The sequence below is a fragment of the Alexandromys fortis genome, unplaced genomic scaffold (assembly GCF_014885135.2).
Source record: "Alexandromys fortis isolate MF-2015 unplaced genomic scaffold, M_Fortis_MF-2015_v1.1 scaffold_187, whole genome shotgun sequence".
Classification (NCBI taxonomy): domain Eukaryota; kingdom Metazoa; phylum Chordata; class Mammalia; order Rodentia; family Cricetidae; genus Alexandromys; species Alexandromys fortis.
Genome location: NW_026068088.1, coordinates 1,911,377 through 1,924,662, shown reverse-complemented (window position 1 = coordinate 1,924,662; position 13,286 = coordinate 1,911,377). Strand labels below are relative to the sequence as shown.

The window sequence follows — 13,286 nt, the reverse complement described above, 5'->3', positions numbered from 1 at the left end:
CTCTCTCTCTCTCTCTCTCTCTCTCTCTCTCTCTCTCTCTCTGTATCTCCCTTGCAGTTCTCCCTCCCCCAAGACCTTAGACTCAGTAGGGGACAACAAACTGGATTGCTTCAGGTTCTTAGATTCAATAGTTGCCTTCAATTGCCAATCACATTAACCTAAAATGCAATTACAAATGGGGAAACATGACAAACTATCTTCTCAAGATATATTTATATCTTCACACAATTTCTTATCAAGGTATATAGTGTTTCTAAATATGAGACACCAGATATCAGAGTAGTTAGAAGATGGGGAATATATTTAAATGAGAGTTCTGATATCACTTTCCAACCCATGAGCATTTGTTTACACTTTACACACCTGCTATCTTGACAGAGTAAAACACCATCCAAATATAGCCTAAACCTCAGTAAATTTTTTTTCTCCATTTTTCTTTCATACTATTTTCAACTCTGTTGTTTCTCTTAATATTTGGCAGGTATGTCCTAGCTTTGGCAAGCCCTTTGCAAGTCCTTTGGAGATGAGTGTGTGCACCGCTAGCTTTCTTGTTCTTTTATTCACTCTGTGTGTCCTTAGAACAAAAGCTATTGCATTTCTTGGTGGCCCATGATTGTCTCTGCTGCAATGGGGTTATTATTCTTTTGATTAACTGCCTCAAAAAATATGACTTTTCTTAATTGCAGTAATAACTATCATTGGGAAGTTTATTTCTCCCTTGGTAGCATAAAAAGTGTTTATGCCTACACAACTTTTCGGAAAAAAAGGTGTTCTGCAGAGCAAAATAATTAATCAATAAAATGAATAGAAGCCTACAAATTGGAAGAAAACATCTTAAAGTCATGTTTCACATACAGACTCAATGTCTAAAATACATAAAGAACTCCCACCACACTCTATAGCACAACAGGATGATTCTGACTGACAGCAATTAATGTGACATTTCAAGATAACTAGTAGAGGAAAGTTAAAATACCACCAATGCAAAGATATTGCATACATCTGAAGTGGTAAATATGCCAATTATCCTGAACTCATCCTTACACTTTATATATCTATATTGAACTATAAATCATAATTATATTTAATCACCATCAACTAAAAGCAAAATAAGACTTGATATTCTTAAACTACTAGATGATAAAGAAAGACCGTCAACGTCTAGGCATAGATAGGCATGTTTAAAATAGGACTCCACAGTAAATAAAATCAACAAATGCAGTCTCAGAAAACCCAGACACCTTTGTACTGCAAAGAAAACCATAACCCTATGAAGGGGTAGCCCATAGCATATGAGAAAGTACTTTTGAGCTATACATCTGATAGGGAATCAGTGTCTAGAATACATAAGAAACTGGAAAAAACAACAACAAAACTAAACATTAAGAAAACAGGCCAAGCAAAAATGGGCTAAACGGAGTTCTCAAAAGGAGAAACATGGGTGCTATTTGTAAACTGCTTCATAACCAGTTTAAGAGGCACTCAAAACCAGCTAAGGAGATGGCTCAGTGGTACAACACTTGTCACATAATGCTAAAGACTTCAGATCCCTGAAACCTGCTAAATTCCAAGTGGGCATGCATGGAGCCCATCTATCATTTTAGCCTCAGAAGGCAAAAACATAGAATTCCCAGAACAAGATGCCTCACAAGACTAACCACAACAATAAGCTTATATTTGATTAAGAAACCCAATCTCATTGAGCAACAGGAAGAGTAATCCAAGTTGATTTCCACATCAACCTCAGGCCTCCACATGTACACATGTACACGCACACATACATACACACATGTGCACATGCAAGCATAAATACTTAAACACATGCACAGTATATACATATACATGGAAATGGAAAAATATTCCACATCATTAGTCATCAATGATGCACATTAAAACTATCCTAAGATTCTATCTGCTTCAGTCAGAATGGCCATCATCTATGTTTCAGATCTATGACAAAAGAGACAACTTTGAGCTCAATTTGATAGTCAAATATAACAATTAGAATTATTTTCTCTTTGAAGGAGATTTTACTAGTGTTATCTTTTTTCACTTTTTTATTTTATTTTTTTTTCAAAAAGAAAGCAAATTATCATTTTTCATTTTATATACCAATCCCAGTTCCCACTCCCTCCCCTCTTCCCATTCCCTCTACCTTGCCCCAACTTCACTCCCCATCCACTTCACAGAGAGGGAAAAGCACATTGTTCCAAGGAAGGACCAAGGCCCTCCCCCACTATATCCAGGCTGAGCAAGTTACCCATGCAAAGAGAATGGGTTTCAAAAGGCCAGCACAAGTAACAGGGACAAATCCTGTTGCCACTGCCAGGGGCCCTGGCTAATGCTTTCTTGATTACACAGACTTTTCCCAATTCTTTCTAGAAGAAGACAGCAATACCAGACTCTAGCGTATTCTCATTCTAATGTCCCTTTAAATATGCTCTTATGGAAAATATCTAATGGTCCCTTATAACAAACTTCGAAGACTATAATTTAAGAAAAGTTCCCTACTTGAAAATTATACCTATTCAAATGAGTACCTTTCAGATACTGACACCTATTTTTCCTTCACATGTGCAGGTACATGTATTAAATAGCTTTCCATACAAAATGGTTGATACTAATGTCTCTGACCCTCCAGCCTCTTCTTCATACTCATTATTTTGTCCTCAAATGTCTCATCCGCAATATTCCTCACATCATCTCAGGGCTGGGTTATCCAGTGCTACTTCTCACGGAAAAGCCCCTGCTTACCTAATTGTGCCTTGAGAGCATCCGAAATCTCAAGCATTATGGATGTGGGAAGTTTTACTGTGGAATCATTAAGACCCGGAATAATAAGATGAACTGCAAGGAAATAGATATAAATGTAAGAGGAAGAAAATGTACCAGACAAAATCAAATAATGGAGAATTATAAAGTAGAATTCAAAGATTGGCCCTTCCCTTCCTTTGGTTAACTTTAGCTCCACATTGGAAATCTTGGCAAAATTCGACAGCGCCTTTTTAAATAGGTATCTTCCACATCTAGAACTTATTACCAGAAATCCTCAGAGCTTGCCCTCACAGGCTCAAAGCCTCTGCATGGGCTACAGCCAAGACAAAGGCAGTGTGTCTTGGTTGGTAGCTTAGACTGGGCACAAGTCAAGAAATTAAACAGGAAATGAAATGGACTGACACTCACTTTAGTACACTTGCTCACAGGACACATCCGCGCAAGGACTCTCTCATCAAAAGATACCCTAGACTGTCTATCCTATATATTACATTTCACGACTGACTTACCTAGTATTGTTCCTCCAAAGGGAGTCTTCTCTGGGGCTTTCGTTGAAGCCCTGTGGGTAACATTCTGAATCACTGGTGAGATATAAGAAAACAATAGTGTAATGGGAATGAACATGGAAACCAATAAAAAGTTAATACCTTGTGCAGTATTAACCAAAATTTATCAGTGAACAGAAGCAATTCAGTGGATTAGCTACAGAATCAACAGAAGAATCTGATATGCCTCTCTTTACCATCCATGCTTTGGGGGTAACAAAGCATCTCTTTATCACTCTCCCATAAGTATCCCATCCTAAGCAGTGGAAAATCCCATCTGTCTCTACTCCCTATGCATCCCGCCCTTTCCAAAAAAGCAATTAAGAACTAGCATACAATACTGCAATAACAAGATAATAAAAACTAGAAACCATAAGCCAGGTTGTGGTGGCATATGCCTTAAATCCTAGCACTGAGGAGGCAGAGGCAGGTGGATCTCCATGCATTCAAGGGCAGCCTGTCTACAGAGTCAGTTCCAGGGCAGTCACAGAGAAACCCTGCCTTGGAAAAAAAAATAGATTAAAAAGCATATATCTTCAAATCGAAGAATCTTTCAGTGACTTCAGCAGTAAGTGACCATGACTTTAGTGTATACTTAGGACACTGTGGTTCCTTAAAATGAACTATTTTAAGGTTTTAGCTCTTCTACCTAAAGATTTTTCTGGAAATAATGGGGTCATTTTAATAATTTGAAAACTGGAAGTCAAAACAAAATAACTGGACACAGAAATGAAATACAACACTTTAGTTTTTAAAATGTGGACATCTTTATTTCCCCTAAGTGACCACTAAATCACAGTTTGCATTCTAAGTATCCTAAATGGTCTCCTAATTGTCTTCCTCCTGTGGGCGAACTTAATTCTAAGTAAAGCTCCAAAGTAAAGCCCAACATGTTTAACTGATTATTTTTAATGTGACACATGGTACAACTACTTTGTTGCCTAAATGGTAAGATTTGTCCAAGGCTTTTCACATTGGTAACAGCCCAAAGTATGCATTAACCATGAGTTAACTAACTTACACTAGTTTCTTCGAATGCTTTTCAAATGCCATTGTAAGAATTGAGAAAACAATCACTGTGTGTTCAACTAAGCAGCCGACTACAGCATTGCTGAATACAGCAGATTAATTACCTTGCTTGATGATTGTTATTGGGATTAGCTTCCTCGGGACATATGCTGGCTGCAGAGAGAGAGGAGGTCAGTTTTTACATCACTGTTAATTAAAAATGAATCAGAATTCTGAGAGGAGTCCTTTTATGTCTTTAATGAAGTCACCCATGACAGGGCTTTAGCAGTCACTGGATAGATTTTTCAGCACATACGTCTCCAGTGCACTGAACTCATTTGTTTACCCCGTAAAGAGCCAAAACCTCACAGAGGCAAGTCTTCAGAACTCTCATTTACTTAGAAATTGCAGTTGAAAGGAACTAAATCCTCTGTAGAGGGATAGAGTTCATTTCTGTTTTGTTTGCCATGTGGCCCAACCAAGAACTGTCTTCACATTATCTTTAAACCAATCAAAGTCTGACTATTTGAGCATGACCTACTGGTGCTGCCATTATTGCTCATACTACAATCACCATGAACTCTTAGCATCATCATTTATTGCCTAAGAGAGAATAATAGGTGCTCAGAACTAGATATTTCTTAAAATTGAAAGTGTACTTAATCGCCCTGCACTGATCTATAAATGAGGGATTCCCAATTTGAAGATGATGAGTGACCTACAGGATGCCATGGATGATTTGTCTCTCCTTCGCCCCAACTGTCTCTGAAATCTGGGATGTTTTGATATCATACAGTGCCTAGGGACAGGCTTAGACTTTAAAGTGGAATCACTGCCAGGCACAATCACATGGCCAAAGGTGGAAAAGATGAGAGAGGTGTGAAAAGAGGTGATGAGAACGGCAGAGAGTTCAAACAGGAGGATTAGAGTTGAGTTATTGAAAGAGTAAGAATGACCAGGTTTTGGCACTTGGTTTAACTCATGTACACTGAGTAGACATATGTGCAGACCTGCCTATTTTGAGTGTGCACTGAATGTCAGACATTGGTAAAATAGGCATTTACGGTTATGAGTAAGAAGTGTGGTGACACCTTATTATTTTCATAATGGTCTAATAAGACACGGTAAAGAGGGACCATAGCACCAACTTTACACTTGTCTAATAACCATCCTGTATAATGTTTAAAACAGTAAAAAAATATTACTGTCACTGGATATTTGTTTTTAAAGGATGATCTCCAGTCATTGACCCAGTAATTCCTCTTACCGTGCGAGCCTATCTACTCAGTCAGGTACAGATAATCATGTGTGGGGGCGCATTTATTACCACAGTTGAAAACAACTTCACTCAGTTCAGGTTTGGGTTCAATAAGCTGTAGTTCAAATGGTTTACTTCTATTATAACAGCCTGAAAAAAATATGAAGACTACAAATATAGACCCACTCACACTATAACACATTTTTATAACACACACACATACATGCATACATACATACATACATACATACATACATACATACATAATACAAACAACAGACTGGGAGGGAAGACATAATTTTAGCAGTAGTTATTACAAATTGCCACTAATTTTTGTGCATATACTTTTACTTTCCAAGTTCCTTAAACAAGTGAGTTACAATAGTTACAATCAGAGAAAACTGTTTTCACGTTACTTCACCAGTCACACACGCTTCCACACTGCAACTTCAGTCACCTACCACTGGTGGACAGAAAAATGACTGAAAAATATCTTTGCCATATTTTTTCCAAGGCAAGAACAGGGAAACCATACAAATAGAAAAACACAAGAGAACAGCACTCATAGCAAAGACAAAATATTGTCGGTTCTGAGCTCACACTGGCAGAAAGATCCCTTCTGGCTTCACCACTATGGCACGTGCACACAGTTCCCACTGAGGACAGACTGTCCCTGCCACTCTATCCTGCCCCACACCCCCACCCCTAGCAGCCCTGACACTACTCTGCTTGTTCCGTGCACGTCCTCCCAGCCTATGTCTCCACCTCTCACTGCTAACGATGTTGATGCCACGTTCAAACAGCTCATATTTGGTTTTCTTACAATTCATAGCTTTAAATGTATTTATAAGTCATGCTTATGAGATACAATGTGATGTTTTGATTAAGTTATGCAATGTGACTGGCCATTTTTATCGTGAGACATTTTAAACATATTTCAATAAAGTTGATTGTTGCTTTCTGGTGTGTAATAATTCTCAAAGACCTCTTCCTCCTGTCTAACAGAAGCCTTAACATCCCCCTTCCCTCGATATTTCTCTTCCCACCCTTAGCCACCACTCAATTCTCTATATCCATGAGATCAAGACTTCTGAGAATTCTAAATGCCAGTAGAGCACACTCCAGTTACAGGAGAGCCTCCTGTAGGAAGCCTGGTTATCTTTCCAGTCCTAGTAGGGCAGGACTATGGCTACAGTTACCACGACATCTGCGTATCCGTCCATTTGTCCTAGGAGTCCTGGCATAGTGTTTTGCAGAATGTGAGGTTTCTCAAAGACTAGCACACTCTAGGTGAAATGTCTACACGTGGCTGTGTTGCTCGCCTTTGAACTGAATCACACCAGTTTATAGTTCTTACGCTACAGTGATTTCTCACACACAAACTTTTCTTTGACAAGTGGAAACTATTCCACTCATCACATGAATGGAAAACAGTTTCTGTTCTGAGTCCTTGCTTGAGAACTGACCAATGTTTTATTAAGTTGATGACAAGAATATAGGTACAGGGTGTGCTGCCAAAAATAAGGAGATGATTTAGCTGCAGAATGCATTTCTATCTAGAGCTGTAATTGTTTCCTTTCCTAATCTGAAATCCAGAGACTAAGACTAGGCCAGTGAACAAGTATCTACATCTCAGTAGATAGGTTTTTTGTTTGTTTGTTTTTTGTTTTGTTTTGTTTTGTTTTCTAAGACAGGGTTTCTCTGTAGCTTTGGAGCCTGTCCTGGAACTGTTTCTTGTAGACCAGGCTGGCCTCGAACTCATAGAGATCTGCCTGCCTCTCCCTCCCGAGTGCTGGGATTAAAGTCATGTGCCACCACTGCCTGGCTGTTTTTTTTTTAATGGTATTAAGAAAGTACAGCTATTCAGTGTATCTACCAAAGACTAAAGTTCCCACCAAGAGATCCACACTGTGGGTCCTTCTCCTGCGTCTTATGAAGTAAAGTGGAAGGAAATATGTCACCTTAAATCACCAGGAAACAAAATGTGGTAATTCTTAAGATACCAAGATTTAATCAATTATAGCCCAATTTCACTTGAGTTTTATGTTCAATGCTTTAATAAAAGAAAGAAAGAAAGAAAGAAAGAAAGAAAGAAAGAAAGAAAGAAAGAAAGAAAGAAAGAAAGAGAAAGAAAGCGCTACTCTTCCCTTGTTCTCAGAGGCTTGGTTCCTATGGACACTGAGGAATGTATGCTGAGCCATGGGTATGGATTTATGGAGCTAGGGTTTGGAATATGGAGCTAGGGTTTAGGAAGGAGGTAGCAACATGCTTTCAGGCTGCCATGTAGTGTGGGCCAGTGTTGTCTATGGTTTGAACACATCCCTCAAAACACACATATTAAACACTTAGTCTTCAATACAAGAGTATGCAGGCATAACTAAAATAGGTCAAGAGAGATCCCCATTGCCGAGGAGTGGGTTAGCCAACAATACCATGGGCTTTCTGATTATTCATATTGGTTTCTTGCCAACTTCATACAACCTAGAGTTATCTGGGAAGAGGATCCTCAGCTGAGAAAATGCCTCTATCAGATTGACATGGGTGGGCCCAAGTCACTGGGACCATGTCATTCCTGGGCAAGTCGGGTTGAGTAGTATAAGGAAGCAGGCCTAGCAAGCCATGGAGAGCAAGCCTTCCTCAATGGCTTCTGCTTCCATTTCTGCCTCCAGGGTTCTCCTTGAGCTATTGGCTGACATCGCTTGGTGATGAACTGTAATCTGTGAGGTAAAATAAACACTTTCCTGCTCAAATTGCTTTCAGTTTCAGTATTTACCACAGCAACAGAAACCCAGCTAAGACTCCAGTAATTAAAGCCAGCTTTGTCCTCATCTCCCTCTTTTCTTTTTGCTTCCTGCCACAGGATAATGTATCATGAAGTCTTTTCTCAGATGCCAGCTCCTTAATCTTAGACTTCCCAGCCTTTAAAATGGTATAAATAATATATCTATGGTTATTACGAATTACCCAAGTCTGTGGCATCTTCTTATAGCCATGCAAAACATCTAAGTAAGACACACATAGGTGCAATACTGCTGTCCATTGGCAGCAATGTTCTTAGGCAGTTTCTCTGCTGTCAGTCTTAGCTCTTCTACTTGTTAACCCCCAATATTGCTGCAACATCCATCATTATATCACGTCCTTCTGCAATTTCTATCCTCCTCTTTTAGCAAATGTTTTCTAAACGTTTACAACATGTTAGGTGGTGAATATAACCTTACTTCTCTGGAAGAGATAAATTACCCTTTTCTCAGAAAATCCTGTCTCTTTAAATACATCTTAGGATATAATAACCTTTAACAGGTTGCTATAGCCATTGCGCTATACCTTTACCAGGGCAATCACAGAGTATGAAGATGGTCTTGCTCGGTGTGCAAATAACACTAAAGTAGAAGGGTAAAGCCAATGGAGATAAACTTAGGGGGGATATGTCCTGTTCTATTATTGTCATGACTAGAGAAACCCTTTGGTTATGTAGAAATAAACACAGCAGCAGCAGCCACACAAAGAATGTTAAATTCGCCCTTTGCACTACAGCTACTCCCTCCTGGTACAGTATTGAAAGTTAGCTTTAATTAATATCAGTGCTAATCAGGAAGGCTATTCTTAGAAGGTTTGTTCAGTTGGCATTTTTCTTGCATCAGAGAGTCCACTCAGGGTTTAATTTTAATTTCAGGACCTGGGATGTTGCAACTGTCCATTTGGGGAGGAGCTAAGGAATATTCAAAATCTAATTTCAAGGACTCAAGAGCCAAACCACATTAGAAGTACTTGTTCATTTTAAATTCTGCTTTTAATTCATTTTAGGATGTTCTAATGAAAGTTACAAAACATACTGTTTCAGTCTAACATCTGGTTCAAATTGACTCTAACATGCTCGATTTTTGAAAGTCTTCAAGTTTCTGGTTAGCTGAAATAAGATATAAACCTCTGGTGTGTGTGTGTGTGTGTGTGTGTGTGTATGTGTGTATGTGTGTGTGTGTGATGTTGTGGTCAATGTTTGTGTGTGCATATTGAAGCTTCTGTTTAAGAGAACAGATGTTAACAATGAAGGCTGCTTACTATATAATTTTAATATGTAAGTGGGACCATAAGGTAATTCTCATTGTTTACTTCTCTGATCAATCTTATACTTTACACGTTCATACCATTTTAGTGAACACCATGAGTGTGTATTGGAGTGACAGATATGGACTTCATCCCATCTGCGGTAGGGTGTGGAATATGTGGGACTGGACATTTGCTCAGTTTTGTTCATAGCAGCATTATTTGTAATAGCCAGAACCTGGAAACAACCTAGATGCTCCTCACCCAAATAATGGGTAAAGAAAATGTTGTACATTTACACAATGGAGTATTACTCAGTGGTAAAAAAAAATGACATTTTGAAATTTGCAGGCAAGCCAAGCACTGGGCTGAGTTCCTGGAGTTCAGTTGAAGCGGGGAGGAGGTGAAGAATTATAATGGGAAAAACCACAGAGACGGCTGACCCAAGCTACTGGTAGCTCATGGACGATGGACCTGGGGAACCTGCATGGGATCAAACTAGACCCTCTGAGTGTGGGTGACAGCCGTGCAGCTTGATCTGTTGGGGTGGCCCTGGCAGTGGCACATGAACTGGGATTTTGAAATCTATTCCTTATGGTGGAATACTTTGCTTAGCCTTGATATGGGGCAGGAGGGGGACAGGAGGCGGTTGGTTCTGTCTCAAGTTGGTTTGCCACACCCTTTTGACTCTCTAAGGAAGGCCTTACCCCCTCTCAGAGTGGATAGGGGGTGGAAAGGAAGAAGGTGGGGAAGTAGGAGAAGGGGAAGAAGGGGGAACTGGAGTTGGTATATGAAAAGTAAATTTTTTAAATAAAAAATATGGAAAAAAGAAATAAAAGATAAATAGGGAAAGTACAGGATAAGGGCTCTCAAACCCAAAATAATAATAATAATAATAATAATAATAATAATAATGCTAATAATAATAATACTTAAGTTCATCACACAACATGGTTGGAATGGTGCTATGGTTTGAACACACTCTTCAAAACCTGTGTTAGAAACCTTCAGGGGGCTGGAGAGATGGCTCAGTGGTTAAGAGCACTGACTGCTCTTCCAGAGTGACCTGGGTTCAATTCCCAGCACCCACATGGCAGCTCACAACTGTCTGAAGATCCAGATGCAGGGGATCTGACAGCTTCACACCAATGCACATAAAATAAAGTTAAATAAACCATAAAAATATTTAAAAAAAAAAAAGAAACCTTCAGTGCCACCATGTTAAAACGTGGGGACTTTAAGAGGAGACTATTAGGGATCCTCTATGTCGTGAGTGCAGCTTTCTTAAAGTGACTTGATTTTGAATGGAAAATGAAAGGGTAGAAATAGCATCATAGTTTAAAGGAACACAGATTCTCAGGAAAGTTGCATCGAATAACTTTACATTTCAAAATACATTCAACTGTAATACATACTTCAATAACTGGTGTTGTTTATTGAATAAATTAGATTTAAGAATTTTTAAAGAGAAAATGTGTTTAAATATAAGTCATTTGATTTTTCAATAAAACCTAGTAATAAGCATTTGGTAATAGATACTTATTTTTGTAAAAAATGTAATCTATTGTGGTAAAGAAATAAATAAAAATGTTACACTAAAAATGGATATCATAAAAAAGGGGGTGGGATATACTCAAGGACACCATGAGAACACAGCCTACAGAATCAACTAACCTCAGCTCAGAGGGGCTCAGAGAGACTGAAGTTGAGATGACAATCAGAAAGCCTACATGTGTCTGACCTAGGCCATCTGCATATATGTATGGCTGTGTTACTTTGTATCTCTGTGGGACCACTAGCAGTGACAGCAGGGACTGTCTCTGACTCTTTTGTCTGCTATTAAGACCCTTTTCTTCCTACTGGGTTGCCTCATCCAGCCTTAATATGAGGGGATGTGCCTAGTCTTATCATAACTTAATGTGCATGTTTGCCTCATATCCCTTGGAAATCCTGACCCTGAAGGGAAAGAAGGAGTGTCTGGGGGAACTGTGGTCAGAAAGTAATACAGAAGAGAATAAATATTTTTTATAAAGGAATATAGTAGACTCTGAAAGAAGGAAACCATCATGAACATCATGATAAATATTTTCTTTATTATATGCATTTCAAATGATGCATTTATGTTATATATGAAAAATCAGAGTTTTGTTTATGCTTATTCTTCATTATTTTAGAGGTAAAGAAAGGAGTGACATCATTGAAGGTACTTAGCAACTGGTAAAACAAAGATACTAACTAATCAGAAAAGAACCTCCCTCATATCCCCGGAACAATTTGTGTGGTCCCTGCCAACAGAATACATGCCTGCATATATAAATTTAAGTATACAATATGATCAGGGAGATAAGATGGAGCGGTTTAATGCACAAATATTTAGCCTAATTATTATTTATTTTTTGAAAAGGATACCTAATGTTAAAATACTTTTCCTGTATCAAATACTTCTTTCAGGAGGGTGCTAAAATATTTTGTGGTTTCAAAGATTTAGACATGAGAGTATTGAATGAAAACCGTCTTCAACGGGTCTTTTACTTAAAATTGAAAAGTAAGACATCGCATGCCTCTTGAAACACTCCCTTTTATGATCGGTCTCAGAGAAGACATGGGTGGATACTGGGGCACAGGCTTGGCTCTGACTGAAATGCACATCTGAAATATCATATCAACTTTCTGATGGATTCTACAGGACCACATCGCACGAACAACGGCTGTCCTGTGTGGCTCCTGTGCAGCTTTCCCACGACTCAAGGCTGCCTGAGAGCAGAAGTCACTCCATGAGACACTTCTCTGCTATCCAGAAGATGCTCACAGAGTTTCACAGAAGATCTCTGAAGCTTCTTTTCAATGAACTTGGGTTTTCCTTTGGAAATAACCGAGAGTTTTCAAGTACAGCTCATCGTGACTGGCTAGATTCGGGGGGACTCCACCTCACACATGGAAGTAATACAACTTTGGCTCTGCGTCACAGATGTAGGAAGCTCCTCTCCAGCCCTATCACAGCTGGTTATGACAAGGAATAAGAAATTAAATTCTGCTGTGGCGAAGAATCATTCATCTTTCCCAATCTCACTGAGAATGCATCCTACCATGAGGTCTTCTGACAAAAATAAATAAAAATGATTGACATCCAGAGCTGAAAGAGAAGGATGAAACAGCAGCTGTATCCTGCTGTTTCTCTTCTGCAACGTAGCAGTTTTGTTTTTCATACATACTATTGACTGATCTCAAGAGACACAAAATCAAAGAGACTTTTAGAGAGTATCATTATTCAATCCATGCTGCTAGGCCAACCGACAGCTTAGAAAAGTGCCGAGCCTTATTGGACGCCACAGAGAAGGAAAACCCATGGAGTCTAGAGCTTAACTGTTGCAAAACTAAAAATTATAAAGGGAGATGTATATTCATCCTTTGTATGAAGAGGGAAAGGCCTTGAAAACTAGAACACAACTGACGGTATGATGAAGTCTAATTTCTGGATACAGTACATTTTAAGATGAGACTTTCAACAATTGCCACCAACAAAGTTGATGGCAAATGTGAGGGAAAAAAATCTAGATGACATTACAAAGGACTCTTTGTCTATGTCATAGACTAAAGACTTTTTAGTCTATGAAGTCTTTAAACTAGTCAGGAAAAAAATCACACACTTCCCAATT

At 38.8% G+C, this 13,286-nt stretch overlaps 1 protein-coding gene across 1 annotated transcript in view; it reads right to left on the bottom strand.

The window, feature by feature from the left end:
• The window catches only part of Abi3bp (ABI family member 3 binding protein), a 226,801-nt gene that overhangs the window by 96,469 nt on the left and 117,046 nt on the right, over positions 1–13,286 (bottom strand). Inside the window, 3 exon segments of the mRNA XM_050122348.1 lie at positions 2,755–2,847; positions 3,285–3,356; positions 4,454–4,502. Coding sequence (XP_049978305.1) covers positions 2,755–2,847; positions 3,285–3,356; positions 4,454–4,502 — 214 coding nt within the window.